At 52.0% G+C, this 16,647-nt stretch overlaps 2 protein-coding genes across 8 annotated transcripts in view; both read right to left on the bottom strand.

Annotated features, from left to right (window-relative positions):
- Positions 1-457: 457 nt before the first annotated feature.
- On the bottom strand, positions 458-14,368 carry PRPF3 (pre-mRNA processing factor 3). Of its 4 annotated transcripts, XM_069794266.1 has the most exons (18): positions 14,219-14,368; positions 13,597-13,674; positions 12,528-12,677; positions 11,729-11,910; positions 10,820-10,950; positions 7,498-7,644; positions 6,937-7,020; positions 6,613-6,833; positions 5,942-6,248; positions 5,088-5,254; positions 4,360-4,442; positions 3,624-3,767; positions 3,234-3,333; positions 2,614-2,727; positions 1,905-2,023; positions 1,229-1,312; positions 1,048-1,109; positions 458-725 (listed from the first exon to the last, which is right to left on the bottom strand). In XM_069794266.1, exons 4-18 carry the CDS (start codon positions 11,871-11,873, stop codon positions 579-581), a joined length of 2,055 nt encoding a protein of 684 aa, XP_069650367.1. In that variant the 5' UTR covers positions 11,874-11,910; positions 12,528-12,677; positions 13,597-13,674; positions 14,219-14,368; the 3' UTR covers positions 458-578. The 4 variants fall into 4 exon arrangements, with proteins under 4 accessions (XP_069650367.1, XP_069650366.1, XP_069650368.1 ...); XM_069794265.1 differs by lacking the exon at positions 12,528-12,677 and having other exon boundaries at positions 14,219-14,367; XM_069794267.1 differs by lacking the exons at positions 12,528-12,677; positions 13,597-13,674 and having other exon boundaries at positions 14,219-14,243.
- Positions 14,369-14,592: 224 nt separating this feature from the next.
- The window catches only part of MRPS21 (mitochondrial ribosomal protein S21), an 88,427-nt gene continuing 86,372 nt past the window's right edge, over positions 14,593-16,647 (bottom strand). The window contains exons 1-3 of one of the 4 annotated variants that reach the window (XM_069794282.1): positions 16,137-16,154; positions 15,782-15,877; positions 14,593-14,817 (exon numbers count right to left, since the gene is read on the bottom strand). In XM_069794282.1, coding sequence (XP_069650383.1) covers positions 14,637-14,817; positions 15,782-15,864 — 264 coding nt within the window. In that variant the 5' untranslated portion in view covers positions 15,865-15,877; positions 16,137-16,154 and the 3' untranslated portion in view covers positions 14,593-14,636. The other 3 variants (XM_069794283.1, XM_069794284.1, XM_069794281.1) reach the window with 3 other exon arrangements.

Genomic DNA, 16,647 nt, shown 5'->3' with positions numbered 1-16,647 from the left:
TGCCCCCCGCCCCCCCCGCCACCGCCCCTCCGCGCCTGCGCCGCCGACTCGCTGCGCACGCGTTGATCCCGCCAGTCCCGCTGCGCCTGCGCCATGCGCCCCGCCCCTTTGCGCGCACCCCGCGGCCCCCCCGCGCCTGCGCCGTGCCCTCGTCGTGCAAGATGGCGGCCGCCCCGGCGGTGAGGGGGGCGTCGGGCCTGGAAAACAGCTTCGGCTTTTGAAAAAACGGAACAGTTTTAAGGTGTAAATAAAGGAGGGGGAGGCGGCTCCTGCCACCGCCAGATCCACGGGGGGGGGGGGGGGGGGCTGCCCCCCGTTCCCTCAAAGACACCCTTGACAGGGGTGTTGTTCACACCTCCCCCCTTTTTCCACAGACAGCAAAGGCAAAACCCGGGGGCAAGCAGTCTCCACCCTCAGCCCCCCCCCCCCCTTTTTCCTGAAAACAAGCGTACAGTGGTTTGTTTTAAAAAATATGACTTTAATCGGTGTGCTGAGGAGAGCAAGGAGAGGAGGGGTCTGTCTGAGATCTGGAGGAGGGGTTGTGGTGTGAAGAGAGGGGCAGTGGCAGCCCGCTCGCCTCAGTCTGTGGACTCCAGCACGGACTCGCTGAGAGCCAGGTCCCAGTAATGCTCCGCGCCGTGCTTCTTAAAGTGCTCCCGTGCCATGTTCTCCGTGGGGCACTGCTTAAATTTCATTTCGCCAAAGCTGCGGTCTTTTGCTGTGCCCTGGGAGGAGAAAAGGCATGCTTTCTGACCCATCTCTGGGAGAAAGTCACAGGAAACAGGACTCTGAGTGACTTAGGGGAACCAGGGAATAAACGTTTTTTTCAGGCTGATATGTGACTAGGGGGAGCGCTGCACGAGCACTGTGCAGGGGAGACGCTCCTAGTGCTGCTACAGCTCAAGAAACGCTATGGAAAGAGTGAGAGCAGCAGGTTTGTGTCCGATCCAAAGCTTCAGAGCATTGTTTCTGCCTCAGCTGCTGTCAGACAGGGCTTGCTTCCCTCCAGCCTAAGACACCCCATATTGAACTACACCCACAACTCACCTCCCAAACCAGAGAGCATTTGTTTGTTTTCTTAACAGACTCCTCATCAGACTCATCATCATCTGAAAAAAAACAAAACAAAACAAACCAACCAATAAAGCCAATTTTAGTCCCGAAGACAGAGGAAGAGCCGGGAGTCCCACCACTGCTTCGCCACCCCTCCGCACAGTTTTACACTTACCCTCTCCCTTTGTGTTTGATGTTTGCTCATCCCATTTTATTCGGTGAAGCATAAGACGTTTGAATTTCTTCTGTGCTTTCGGACCTGGGGAAGAATCGAGACTCAATAGTCACAAAAAGTCCTTTAACCTTCAGTTTTTAGGAGGTTCTAAAAAGCAGCAGAAGCCAAACGACACCCACAAACACTTCCCAGCCGACCAGGCACGGAAAATAAAGCCCAGCCAGGTTGATCCAGTGCTAATACCCCCAGGGTGGGCCAGCTTTTCCTGCAGCCTTTGGCACAGCACTCAGCTCTCATCCACCTTGGGATTTCCTGCTGCCAAACAAGCTCTTCAACACCTTGCAAAAACTACTTAGAACAGCACAAACCACAAGGAACCACAGCAGAGCGAGGACTGAGGCTCTCCTTGCTCTTAAGCATCCACTCAGAGCATCAAGGACTCAAATCAAGTGCTTTTCCCTTCGACATCGAACACACTGGGTTTTGTAATAGGATTACAGTGCGCTCTGCAGTCAGCGCTAACCCCACTAGAGCCATAATTAAGGGAGTTTCAAATGGCCTCCTTACTTCCTTGTCCTTCCATAACCCTCAGTCAACAATTTTCATGGTAATTTTTGCTGGAGGCAAGCTTTTGAAAGCTATGCTGTGACCAAAAGCCTGCCTCGGAAGTCCTCACCTCCTTCTACCACGACCACGTTGACATCTTTGTGTAAAACCACCACGCCTGTTAAGTACAGCTGGCCAGCGTTCGCCTCGATTTTGAATTTTTTTGCTGGATTGCTCAAGTTTCTGACCCTAAGGATAGGATAAAATAAAAACAAAAACCAAAAAATAAATGTTTGTGGAAAACCAGAACTATTATCACCAGCCATAAGAGCTCCCTACTCTGCCTTTACCAGGTCCAGGCATTTCCTTCTCCAGCTCCTCAGTGGCTTTAATGAGACCTTGAAATGACACACATTTGTTATCAGACTGCTCAGAGAAGCTGTGTGCCCTCTCCCATTCTCATGTCATTTAGATCTTGAAAGTTTCCTGATTTCTGGACATCAATGTACCAGGTTAGCTCTGACAGCTGGGAAATGGCTCTCCTCATCAGAAACTTCAATCCCAGCTGAAATGCTCCCAACCCAACACATGTTTTTAGTGCTCGGCTGTAACAGGATGAGTTAAGGACAGAGTTAACAGACATGTCTTTTGGGACAGTGTAATTGCTACAGGCTGGGATTCTTTAACACTTGATGGAAACCCGATGAGTTGGTGCGCTGTCCTGCTACTGAAGGCTTCTGCTCTCTATCAGCATGTTTCCATAGGGCATTTGTCAGATGTATTTAGAAAGAGACGTATGGTGACCCACCACCACCAAGAGCACCCAGCCCAGCACTCACCTGTACACAGCTATGTGAACTCCCTGTGACACGTCTTCTTTCAGCTTTTTAACCTTCTTCGCTTTTCGCTGTTCTGCTGTGAGCTTTCTTGCAGCATTTGCTTCTTCATGAGCTCTGGATGCAAAGAGAGACACAACAATAAGCAAAACACGGCCTATGGCTTACCCATTACGAAATCAAAATGGATCCTTCTCTTTCTAAGCAAAGAGTATGTTCAGATCCCAAAGCAGCTGCAACTCCTGCCCAGATTTCTGCCTGCACCTGCCTGAATTAAAAGCCCATGGGCTTTTTTAATCCAGTCACCAGTCCAATTCATCCTCGGTCTCTTCTCCGAAAACATTCATTAGTAACAACTGCGACGGCGATCATCATCACGGTAAGAAACTCATTTAATACAGGGCACGAGGCCACTCTCCAGTGGTGAGAGCTGACCAAGACCCAGCTCCCCCCCAGGCCTCATTTAAGGCAGCTGAAATAGGCTTCAAGAGCAACACGCAGAAAGTCACACTGCTTCTGCTTTGCTGCATAAGTTCAAGGATTTCATTCTCTACAAACAAATGCAGCACCACCACTAAATCCATCTAAAAATGGCCAAAAAAATGGTACAACGTGTCACCTACTTCTGTCTCTTCGCCATCTGCGCTCTAACGTGAGCTTCGACTTTTGTTGGGTCCTGAACAGCTTCTGTCCCCAGTACTCGCATCAAGTTTGAAATTCTTACTGCAAGGGAAACGGGAAAGGAGCTGTGAGAGGCTCCCATCGGACACTGGCTTGCCGGAATGGTAAAGCACAGAAACACCAGGCACGCTTGCAGGCTCATAAACTGACCATATGGGTAGGCATTGGATCACACCAACACACACCAATACACAGATCCGTGCAATCCCGTAGAGGTAGTGCCGCCTGCCACATTCCTAACCATGTCCATGCTTGGCTGCCAGTTTGACGGCTAAGAGTCCACGTTAGCCCGGACCTCTGCCAGCAGCTTGCCCATCACAGCTGTCACTTACCTTTGGGCTCTGGTGGTGGCATCAGGCCCAGCCTGACTTTCTCTTGCAGCTCCTTCTGGGCTTCTCTCCGAGTCTGTCGCCGTAATTTCTTCTGCTCTTTCTTAGTTAAATAAACACCCAGGGTCACTGGTGTGTCACTGTCCACTGGGAAGAGAAACAAAGCAAGATAAATATAAATCTGCTTTTGAAGAAGCAAGAGAAAATACTGCCTGCAACCGTTACACCCATACCACACTCCATTATATCCACGCTTTATCGACAAACCCAACCTCTGCAGCGCTGGAGGCTGTTTGCACCAAACACAGAACAAGGAAAACGGGTTTTGGTATTTTTTTATTTTACTGAAAAGTAAAATGCTCTGTGATTATTTTATGTCCCCTCCTCAGGGCAAAAAGGTCAAAAACAACCTGTCAGAGATGAGGAGCTGGTGTCTGCGCTGCTACCCCAGCGAGCACAGAGCAGACCACCAACAGATAAGCAAGCTACTGGTAACCGCTACAGGTTTTATATAAAGTTTCCAAAAACAGAGCAGAGACTCTCCCTCCCAATTTCAGCTATCTTTGCAGAGATTTCAGACTTATCTTGGCACAATTTCTTTTCCTCACAGGGACAAGAAACGCTGGGCTGCAGTGCTACATGTGGGGGCTTGCATGCTGGTTCACCCCACCAAGCACTAGCTGCTCGGAGTATTCCGTCTCTAGTTTAAGAGCAAAGTTGACCAAAACTGGGGCAGTACCTGGTGGGTTGAGCTGTGCTGGGTGCTCCACGAGGTTTGTGATCCCAAAGTACTCGTCTCTCTTTGAAGATGTTCCACCTTTTCTAGAAAGGAGAGAGTTGGGCATCATTGCAAAACTCCCAGCCTGAATTCCTGCGTTCCCTTAAACACAAGCCATGGAAAAAAAAAAAAAATATAACACTTCCCTTGGGCCAGCTGTGGCTGGTACGTGACACGCACAAATCCCTACCCAAAGCATAGATCAGAGCTTGATACACCGAAGGAAACACGCAGTGACATAGTATTAATGAGTAGGTGTCTCCCCCAGTGGAGTATCCACCCACATCTCATGGTTAGGAAGCAGGCTTCCCACAACTCTACCATGAACAAGACTTGTACAGAACACTCATGCTTGAAAAAAACAAACCCAAACCAAAACACACCACTAACTTCGGGTCAAGAAAATCCCTCTAACTCCATGGCAGTCACCTTCTCAGTCGCGGCAGGGAACGCTGCCTCCAACAAGAGGCAAGGGCAGCTGCCCACCACCAGCCCCAAGAGAGACTTAGGGAGCAAACCTAGTGCCCACCTGGATTTCAGAGACAAGGGAGGTAGAATTCCATAGCTCAAGTAGATACGTATGACTGGATTTACCCAAGTGCTCAACAGACCACCATGTTACCCCCAAGAAGCTCCCCAAGTTTCCTCCTGTGGCAGAACTATCAAAACGTGGCAAGTAAACTACTTACAAGTCAAGGCCATTAGGGATGATGTAGGAGTCCCACCACTCTATCTCTGGGATCTCCCCCTCTTTGAGCTCCTTCTTTGGGGTAATAAGAGCCAACTTGGTGGAAGTGTGTATCCCTGTCTTCCTGGCAGCCTGTGAGATCTCTGCCTGCAGTTTTTCTAGTTGAGCCTGAGAACAAGGAGAGGAAAACAGCACATAAAGGTCATTCCAAAATAGCACAACCTTCAGGAAAAGCACAATATGCATGTACCTGCTGATTTATTTATTTTTAAAACAATCTGAAGCAGACCGCAGAAGAAACCACACAGCATATGACAGCGGAGTGCTTTTGCCGAACTTCACAAACCTGCCAAAAATCTGGTCTTATTACTGAGCCTTCTAGGAGCATGGAACGATCCCAAAGGAATGTCTCCCTATATGCATCATATCCCTGGACTTTTTCTGTCTAATGAAGCTCTTCTCTCCCCTTCTCCCCAAGAACTTGGGCATTTTACCAAGATTCCTTTAAATCTCCACCTCTAGGGTTATCACTTTTGCGGAAAGAACACTGGGCTAGAAAATTATCTATTCTCTTTGGAAATTTTCAATCTTCTGTCAAAAAAAAAATAGATTTTGTCTTTCATCCAGTGAAGACAGCTCTAAGAAAACACTTTCCACACACATGTTCTAATTTGGATGCCTGCCTTTCCAACAAGAACGGTGTTGACAGAAAAGTTTCGGGTGACTTCACTGAAAAGCTTCTTACTCAAAGCCAACAGAGCATCCCTTCACATCCCAGGAGAGGAGAATCAACTCCCATCCCGAACTGAACCCTCACTTCTGTGCTGTCAGTTAGCATGGCAAGACCTCAAATACCTTCGTTCGCAACCTCTGGGCAATTTTCTCAAATTTGCCTTTTTCATGGAACTTAAAGGTGCGTTTCTGACGCTGGGCTGGGGTTATGGAGACCCGGGGGTCAAAGTAAGTGTTCGACTCCATATCTTCCGAGGGCTTTTCTTTAAGCTGTTGTTTGAACTGCTCTCTCTTCACAGCTCTGATGTTTGCTTTTAGGGTTGGCATGCGGTGAGTCAACTCAATCTCTTTACCAGTCGCATCAACAGTTCGGCCTTGCTCATCCAAGATCAGTGGCGTTGGCTTTGTCTGATCCTTCAGCTCCACTTTCCTGGTGGCAAGACAAGATACATTGCATTAAAACGTGTGTACAGCATTAATGCAAAGGAACGGTGAGCCTTATTTCCACGGCAAGCACCAAACCAGTCCATGACTTGTGAAAGGCCTCCTTGTAACGTTAAATCTCATCTATGCTGCCAGAAAGGACTCAAATCTCACGTGTAGGAGTTGGGAGAGCCTTACCCAAGGAAGGAGTAACCCCCATTTCACCTCTTTAATATAAAATTTGTTCCTTCAGCAGCCGTTGAGGCCCCTGCTAGGGAACCAACAGTGCTGGAGAAACCTTTGGTCAGACCCTCCATCAGCATTCTGGCGTTATGATCATCAGGAGTACGCAGCAAATGGCAGGTACTCACGGCGGCGCGATCCCCATTGCGTGTAGGTTGGCCAGCCCCACCATGTTGGCGTTGCCAATGAGCCCCGGTTTCAAGGCCAGCTGAGCCTGGATTCGGGCCTGCAGCTCTGCAGCCTTCCTGGCCTTCTCAATGGCATCGTTCATGAACGTTGCTGCCTGGGAGGGCTGGATCGTGTTGCCGATGGGAAGACGTTCCGATTGGGATGAAGAAGAAATTTTTGGCTGTTGACAGAGGAGTAAGTTTTGTTACGTCCCTGCTCCAGCACACCTAGGTCAATGTGTCATAGCTGAAATGGGGACCATGCCTGTTGCTTCCGGTAGGTACCTGTGGTGTCGGAGGACTGATAAAACTCAGCTGCTTTTTCCTCTCTTCAATCTGCCGTGTGGCTGCCTCCATCATCTGTTTGATCTGTGGAAAGAAAATTGGAGAGCGAATTTTTCTTCCCTCTAACAGAAGGAGAGGAGGGGTCCTCAGCACCCTTTTACGGCTGCAAATGCATGCAAGCAAGCCAGCTTAGCGAGAACAGAATTCTATCAAACTGTTCTAATCAACAACCTCCAGCTGTGGAGAAGGAATCTAACAGTGCAGGCATTCTCCGCCAAGACCATTTACTCCAGCTTATGTGAAGAGAACATCCAAATGGTCCCCACTCAAAGGCTTCACATTATTGTTAGCCTAACGCAGAAACAGCAGTGAGCCTTGTGAAGCAAACACAGGCCAATGACTCCAGCAAACAAAGGACAGTCAAAAGCAACTTGCCATTTGCTTGCTTAGCTTGTGATATGAATTAAGATAAACACTAAACCATGTCGGGATTCAAGATCTCAGGCACAGGCAGCTCTGTTCTGGGGCAAGGCTCATGTAACACAGCCTAGTTAGACTGACCTGTAGCTTGGTCAGCATCCCAGGGCTCTCTGACGGTGGGCCTGGAATGACCTCAGGCTCATCCTCCACTTCCTCGAATCGTGGTATGCGCCGCTTCTTGACACCAGAAGATTCCTTGGATACCTCAGAGTCATCGCCAAACACATCCTAATGTAAAAGGAGAGAAGGAGAAAACTGTGCTTAAAAACAAAGAGTTCTCCTCACGGCCAGTGTTTTAAGATGAGAAACCACCACGCGGATCAGATCCAGCGCTGTACAGTCAGCACTGTATTGTGGTTCAGAGTTTCCAGGGTGGCACTCGCAGGCTGATCTATTGGTAATCCCGCATGAAGCCTGTGCCCTGGTCCTCCACCAGAGAAGCACCAATGATGATCCATCCAAGAGCGTGAAGGTCAGTTGATACCACAGGGATATGCCTGTGTAAAAGCCACCATCTCTCTCTTAGGCAGTCAAAGGTTTTTTGGCACTGAGGAGATTTAAGGTCTCGCTCAGCTAACCACAGAGATGGAAAAAGCCTGCCCACAAGCTGACCTGACTGGGCTAAAATGGTTTCCACATCTTCTGCCAACTTCAGAGGGTTTGGTGAAGGGAGCTGTGGCGTCCTACCACGTCCTCCCCAAAAGGAGGATGCAGCCCCAGACTCAGGACAGGTCAGAACACCTGCGGCATTCCCTCACACTCCAACCCAGCCGACTCCAGCTTGGATCCAAAGACACCACGCTCAAACTGAGCCGCTCTGGAAAAGCGCAGCTCAGAGAGCAGGCAGAGCAACAACCACGCTGATGGGAATCGCATGCAGCGTGAGGGTCACAAAATAAAAGGCAAGATGCGCTTTACACAGAGGTCTGCGCTCAGGCAGCTGGGGAAGCGTGCCGTTCCAGCATGCCCCAGCTTGTGAGACTGCGGCCGGGGATTTCATCTAGTGCCTGGTTTGTGTACGGTAAACTGGATCTGTCCATGCGACTGTGTTACTGTAGTGTGTGTGTCAATGTGTTATTTGAAAAGAAAATATACACACCGGTTGTAAGCGTTAGTTGCAATCCCTTCTTCACTACAACGGTTCATATTCTACAAGGACACTTCCTCATCCAGACACAGGTACTTCTTGGAAAACCTACAAGTTCAAGAGAAAGGACTTGCCCATAGTATAAAGTGTGTAAACCATTATGTTTTAGTTCCTGAAACTTCCCAAGCAACGACCTACCCCACAAGAGTTAACCAAGGAGAGAGAAGGCAGGCCAGGCAGTGTGCTGAAGACAGCTAACGTGACCAGTAAGCAGCATTCTGAATTAATCCACTGCTTGTTCCTACAAGATCTAAATGTGCAACTACAAATTCAACTCTAAAACCTGCACTGGGGTGGAGGGGGAAGTCAGTCTGCAAGTACGACCGTGATCTGACAACCTCACTAGACCACTTCATGTTACAGCAGGGTCAGGACAGATCTAGATCTTGATGGTGGACCTCCAAGAAAGGTAATTCTGGAGAGAGGGGCTGACGATTTGGCAGGCAGGATGCCTGTCCCCATGCCAGGAGCCCAGAGAAGAGGATAGGTCTGCTCTGTTGCTTCCCAGCCCTGCTTTCAGAGAACACCAGCTGCAGTTGCACAAGACACCCCAGTGGACACTTCACTGGAGAAGAATCACCTATTCCACACCCAGCCCCATCCCTGCTCTGCTCTGCCAGCATGAGATCCTCTCTGCAACAGGGTGCTGCTCCCTCCCCTCCCCCTGTCCTGCAGCGCACTGGCCACAGCCACGAGGAAGATGAGAGGACAAGACAGCCCAAAAGTGGGCACAATCTGAATTCAACCTGTGAAGAAAGGCGGGATCCACACGCTTTAGCTGTGCCATAGGGTTGCAAGAGTCACCCTGCCAGGCTGCAGCGTGCAATCCTGCCATCACGAAGCACCAAGCAGTGATGGGATTGATGATGTCCCTATCTCTCCGCCATCTCCCCAAGAGGTCAAAAGCAAGAGGGTCGAGGGGAGCAGCTAGGATCCACCAGCCTAGCCGAAACCTTGCTTTCTAATGGCCCTGTGGCAGCTTGGCACAGTGCGTGCCTGAGCCAGCCCAATACCCAAATTAAAGTGGAACCGCAGCACAGAAATACTTGGAAGATGCTTATCGACACCTCCGTTGTGACCAAGAAAGCTGCAGAAGACTGAGGTCCTTTTAAGCTACTGCCACGCTCAGGGGGCTGGGACACGTGAACCCAAACCTCTCCAGATCAGTAAACTGGGTTGTACTGCTGCTCCTCGGGCTGTACCCGCTCTGCAGGAAGGAAGCTGTTTTAACGCTCCTTAACCAGTGAATGTACCCGGACCTGGAGGAGACCCTTTCTGGCAGCGGTTAAAGCCTCAGCCAGACAGTGGGAGAAAAAGCAAGTTTCTAACAGAAAATAGGGAGTAGAGGCAGCTCTCTCCCAACACACCTGAAGAGATCCAAATTCTGAACAGGATTATTCTAGCTAACTGAGGTTAAGTGCTGACTAAAACTGTCACAGAGAAACACAGATTGCCATAAAATAGGAACCTCAGAAAAAGTGAAAGGAAACTTACTTTGTAAGCGGGGAGCAGCATGGAGAGTAGCCCCTTTTAAACTCAGTATGCGAATGATGGAAAAAATGCAATTCCAGAAGATGGCGAGTAAAGTCTTCAAGAGAAGAAAGGAGGTGAAAACAGGTTTGGATGCATGAGACTTCCACCATCCCAGACAAGCGTTAGATGGGAGAAACACCAGAGAGCTATTAAATCCCTGCTGTCATGAACCTTGTGCTACGACAGAGGCTGTCAAAAATCACCTCTGTTAATTCCGGATGGAAAAAGAAAATGAAAACCCACCAGATCACCCACCACAGAGCCCCACCCGCTCGCTGACGGGGAGAGCCAGCTGGCAGAGTGAAACACGGCGCATCTGAGCAAGGAAGCACAACAGAAAGTTGCTGGGAGCACCAACCCCAGGCTCCCCGTGAAAACACGGCACTGCCGATGCAACGGTAAAGAGCAGAAAAGAAGACAGAGAGAAGGAGCCCTGTGAAGTTACTCTGCTGCACAAGCCTAGCAGACATCGTTAAAAGAAATCAAAAGCCCAAGCTTCCATCTTGGCCGCCACCAAGGACAGCATGGCGCTACCTCATCTGAAGGTAAAGAGAACCGAAAGGTAAAGGCTCACACACTTCATCATGGAGAAGAGTCTTTTCTCTTGAACTTTAAGCATTACGAGATGTACCTCTCTGGAAGAGGAAAGTGTGGCAAAGTACCAGTGCTGCCTCCACAGCCACCAAACCACAGGAAAAAAAGCAATCAATGATCAATAATCACCTTCAGCTCTCGCTTCCGGTTCCGGTCGCTGTTGGATTTGGAGTGCCTGGAGCTTCGGCCTTCCTCCACTGCTTCAAAGAGCTTGTCCACAAATCGCAGGGTGGAATCGTCAAGAAAGGGTTTGAGGTGGTCTGGAAAAGGGGAAGAGTTGTGTAAATTCAGAATTCACTGCTTGGGATGAGCGGGAGAACAGAGAATTCACAGAGATTTCTGTGAAGCTGTGAACACTTATTTAAAGATGGATGCAACCCCACTAATGGAGTGGAGGCTGTGGCCTGGGCTCTGGAGGCCTCTGGGATCTGCAGATCCTGCTGTCAGGAGCTTTGAACTCTGAAGGATTAAAGGAGTCCAGGCCTCGATTAGAAAAAAAATTAGGGCTCTAATAGTAAAAAAAAAAGTCATGGGTTAAATTATAATTTTCAATTCCTTTAGAAAAAGAGGCCTTAAATTCATTTTTACTTCCTCGGGTTTTGTAACGTATTCCAAAGCTTTTAATCGTGTCTCACCCATCTGCGTGGATTTGCACATACTCACCTCTGCCTCATCGAGGCCGAGTCAGAATCACCCCGTGTGCACACCTGCACATACTCTCAAAAGCTTCCAGGTTTGGGTGGTTTTGTTTGTTTTATAAAACTAGCTCAACACAAACCAGAGTTCACACCTGCAAGGATGGCATTCACCTCCCAGACACTGCCAGCCACCACTGGCAACGAAACCACAACTAGCCACTCAGCCCAGCTCCACCAGCAGTAGGTCAGTCTTCCAGAAATAGAGGGAGCGAGACTAAATCTGATTTGAGACTATTTCAAGGCTATTTGAGGATTTGTGTGCACCTATTTTTTTCTGTGAAGGGGTCTGATCACCTCTAAGAACAGCTGCAGGGTCAGGGTTGGAGCCTGTGGGACATACCGGCTGCTTTCTTTTTGTCCATGCCCTTCCCGACGCAGTTCAGTGCTGCAGTGACCACAGTGGGCTCCGAGAACCCCAGGACTCGCTTCACTGTCTTCTCGATCCATGGTTTCAGCTCATCCAATTCCCTTTTGGAGAGTGACATCTTTGCCAGGAGCTGAATTGAATTATTTTGCTTGTACCTGTAAAGGAGACAGACGAGAAAATCACAGACTAGTAAAATAAAGCATCAGATTATCATTGCTTCAGTGCCATGCTTTCCTCCTTCATGAGAAGTCTTACAAGTGGTGAAAGCTCTTAGAGATGACTTTTGCTCCTTTGTTTTTAAAACTCTAGCTAAAATTAGATCAGCCACGCAGGGAGGAAGGGCCTCAACAGCAAGGAGCCCACGACCGGAGTGGACGAGATGCAGCATCAGGCCCTGCAAAGGGAAATCACGCTCACGGATTACTCTGCAGGGAAAGCCCTGAACCTCCTACGTCCCACCAGCCTTCCCTCACAGACGACAGAAGGACACACGGCGAGCACCATACCGGTCCTTCTGGATTGGGCTCCGCTTCCACACAGGGATCCACCACAAATGGGATGAGAATGTTCGGTCTTGGGGCGTCCCTTCATGCCTCGGCTTATCTCCGAATTTCTCTCTTTTCATGGCTGCTAGGCCAGTTACTAACGCACCCCAAGACCCACAAATCTGCGCTCAATAGTTTCAGAAAAGCGACTGCAAGCCTGCCTCGCACAACGTGAGCTAAATAACCCTTCAAAAATATACAGAAAAACCTCACACGCACCCGCTCACCCTTAATTAGTCTCTTTCCCATGAGGTTCACAAACTACTTTGAACATGTTCTGCTTCACTGATAACTTCAAAGTTCAGCACATGCCCGGCTGCCTCTGTGGTCGCTGCTTAAACCAGCGGCTGCCGCTGGCAAACCTGAAATTGCAGATTCTTCAAGGCAAAAATTTCTCACTGTTAATCGTTAGCAGTTCTCACACTGTCAGTCACAGTCTGCAGACGCAATAACGTTTAATTACGTGCCCGGGCCCTAATCTGATTTGGAAACCAAGTCTCCTTTATCTGGAAACAGGAGAAAATCTTCTTAAGGAAATATGTTTGACCTTGGCATTTCTTCCCCACACGAAAAGACCAGCAGAGCCTTGACATTAACGTGGGTCTATTTTAACAGAAATCCCATCAAATATGGTTATCATTCCTGAAACTGCAAGTTAAGAGCCCAGGCATTAGTTCTAACGATTTAGGGTCTGCAAACAGCAGCCAAGAGAAGCAAATCTACAGGTTTAAAGCAGCAAAGAAGGGACTCACGCTCCCCCTGGAGAGCCCTTCCCTCTCTGCAGCCAAACGCCTGAAAATCTCCATGGCCTGCTACTTTTTACAGCAGGTTTCTGACAGATATATTCAAAAGTAGCATCAAATACAGCCCCAAACAACATCATTACAGAATTTCACCTGTAAGTTCTGACTTTGCAGTACGTAATGCTTCGGGACAAAGCAAGAGGTTCGAAACAAGTGGAAACAATTAATTACTATGCTGACGCATTGGTGGCTTCATACACATATGCTATTAAACACAGAACTTATATAATTAGGGCTTGTTTAAACTTCTATATTAATCTTCAACTTCTGCAATCTAATAAGGACTGACAGAGGAGCGCAACAGGTTTAATGGCGTTCTGCTCAGAATATCGGGAGAGCAAACCCACGTCCGTAGGGAACACCTCCATCAGTGCCCCAAGCGCCCTCGGGGACTCCTGGGCAGACATGGGGTGTCAACAAGGAACCCAGTGGGGAAATAACACCCATAGGAGATTTTAAATGTATATATATTTAGAAAGACACAGGCACTAACCGTCTTCTCTGTGTTACTTCCCAGAACAGCAAGAACCTGAAACCGATGCTTCCGCGGCGCTGTCAGCCAAACTGCTGCCTTCAGGGATTAAAAAAAAACCACAAAAACAACAACAAAAAAAGAACAATAACAAAAAAAAAAAAGAAAAAGTTCAGTTCCGCCGTGTCAATCCTGCCCCAAGCCAGAACGTCGGCAGAGGCTCTGGCCCCGAGGAGAGCCCGGTCGCGGCTTCGCACGCCCCGGTTGCTACGGAAACGCTCGAATTCGGCGTTGGAGATTCCCCGGTGACTCCCCAGTCTCCGCTGGTACCCGCGGAGGCCGGTCCCCTCCCGCAGGACCCCAGCTTCCCACCGCTACCGGAGCCGGCGGCTCGGTCCAGCCCGTCGGAACCTGCGCTGCCCGCCCCCTTACCCCGTTCCAGCCCCGGCCTCACCGGGGGAGGTGGCTCCAGGGCGGAGGGACCGCGGCGAAAGAGCTCCGCGCTGGCTGGCGCCGGTGCCGGGCCCCGGGGCCGCCTCAGGCGCGGCCTCCCCGGTACCCCAGTCTCCCCTCAGCCGCCTCCCCGCCCTCCCCCGGCACCCTCCTCCCCTCGGAAGCGACCCCCCCGCCCTCTTTCCCTCACCGGAGCGGGCGGGGCGGGGCGCGGCCCCCCGACAGGCCCCGGCCCGGTCAGCGGCGGCGGCGGCCCTGACGGCGACGGCACGTCGGGGCGGAAGCGGAAACGGCCGCGCGGCGCCTGCGCGCCCACTCGCGCGGGGGGCGACGGGAAAGAGCAGGCCTGGCGTGCGAGGCGGGGGCGGGACGTGCAATACCGGGCTCTCTCAGCACCGCCCACATCACATGACTAGAGACACTACCAGCCCCGCCCCGCCCCGCCCCCCCCGCCTTTTTCCCGCGCTCGCAGCCAGCGCGCGAACTGCCGCCACGTCTCCGCGGGCAGCGAGGCCACGGCCTGCCTCATCCGCCGTAATTAATGAAAGCTAAATTAAAACTCCGTTAAGGGCAAAGGCCTTTATTGGGGGGGCGGCTCCTCCCAACCCCTAGCAGCCCAGCCAGGGGTCCTGCCGGCTGCCTCGCATCAAGAAGCTGATCTTCCGCCCCATCTCCGCATTGTAGACCCGCTGGCACGCCTCGTAGGCCAGGCGCTGCCGCCGGCGGCACGGCTTCTCATAGTACCGCCGCCGCCGCACCGTCTCCACCAGCCCATCCTGCGAGAGGATCCTGGGGAGGGGGGAGACAGGGTGAGATGAGATGCTCCCCCCCCCGCCCCGAGACACACAGGGCAGCCCACCCTTTCTGTAAACAAGCTGGCAGCCAATCGAAACCCAGGGGATTTGGTTAAAATTGGGTCTCACTTCAGGATTTTGAACTCCCCTGCCTCGATTCCAACTGCACCCCCCAGCGCTGAAGCGTTTCTGATGATTTTTGGGGTTTTTTAATCCCAAAAAGAGGCAGAAAAGGTGCTGGGATGTGTGAGGATGGGGGAGGGGCAAAACACACACACCCCCCACCCCCAGCTAAGACCAGACACAACTCAGTACATGCCAGGCCCAGCTGCAGCAGTGCCACAGGGACACCATGTTCCCCCCAGGTCCCTCAGCCACCCCGGCTTGTTTTCCTCCCGGTGACAGGCCTAGGATAACAAGGAGAGGAACAAGCACTCTAGGAGCTTTGTTAAGCTATGATGAATGAAGGTGGGCATGGCAGGTGACAGCTATGGCAGGTGATGGTGCAGCTTCCTCCTCCTTCTCCTCTTCCCTTGCGAGGCGCTGTCACCGACCACCAACCCTCCAAACCCCCTGTGACGCTGCTGCCCACATTCCTGCCAACTTTTCCGCCAATTTACCGGAGAATTCCGTTTAATTCCATTAAATTAGTGGCAGGGTGGAGCACCAGTGGGAAAAGCTTCTGAGGCCTTGAGCGGAGAGAAAAAAAACTCCAAAACCGCACGTTCCGACCCCAATTCACGGGGGTAAAATGGGAGGCAAACCCCCTGTGGTTACCAGGGAGGGACCGGAGGAGAAGGACAACCCCTGCCCGTAACTAATTATACCCAGTTTAATTAACAGGACCCTCCCCACCCCGCCTGGGTCCTTGTCCGGTAACCGGCTCTCGGCCGAGCTGCGGGGTTCCACCCCCCCGGGACAAGAGGCACCCCCCCCCAGGCCACCGGGGCCCCCCCCACCTGTTGAGAGCGCCGTAGGCTGCTTCCACATTCCCGTTCTGGACCATGACGGTGCGGCCCAGGAAGCGGAGGTGGTTCGCCATGGCGGCCGCCGCTCTGTGAGGGGGAGGAGGGGGGAACGGGACGGGACGGGACGGGTGGGCCCGGGCCCCGAACCCCCGGTGAGGCCGGCTCTTCCTCCTCCCCCCGGCCCTTCCCCCGCCCCCCCTCACGGCTGGACCTAGTAAGGCCGCTCCTCTCCCCCTCAAGGAAGGACCCGATAGGACCCTCCCAACCCCCTGAGGCCCCAGCAAAACCGCCCTGTCCGGTCCCGGTCCCGGTCCCGTCCCGGAAGAACGGCGACCGCTCCACTCACCACCCCGGAAGCGGAAGTGGCTCCCGGCACTGGGAGGCGGGGCTTGGGGAGGGTCCGAGATGGGACGGCGGGGTAGGGGCGGAGCGTGGGGAGTCGGATGGGCGGCGGGGCTTATGAGACAGGGGCGGGGCTTAGGGTGGCGGTCACGGGGCGGAGCTGGGATGTGGGGCACGGGGGCTGGGGTCAGGGCTTAGGGTGCGGGTCATGGGGTCAAAGGTCAGGGACGGGATGGGGGGGCACCGGGCCCTGGGGAGCGGTGGGGACTATTGGGGGGCACCAGGCCACATAGGGCCAGGCTGGGGGGTGCAGGAGGACGTGTGGGGCCAGACTTGGGGGGGGACCGGGCCTGGCCCTCCCCCATCTGCCGCTGCCCCACACCGGGGGGGGTGGGCAGGAGGCACCATCGGGGGCACACGAGGGTCCCAACACAGAGGGCCAGGTGCAGGCTGGGGCGGCTCCAACCCCCCCCAGGGACAAGACACCCCACCCCCCCGGCCCCCCCCCCCCCAGG

This window comes from Haliaeetus albicilla, chromosome 10 (assembly GCF_947461875.1).
Source record: "Haliaeetus albicilla chromosome 10, bHalAlb1.1, whole genome shotgun sequence".
Classification (NCBI taxonomy): domain Eukaryota; kingdom Metazoa; phylum Chordata; class Aves; order Accipitriformes; family Accipitridae; genus Haliaeetus; species Haliaeetus albicilla.
This window is presented reverse-complemented; position numbering and strand designations above follow the sequence as displayed.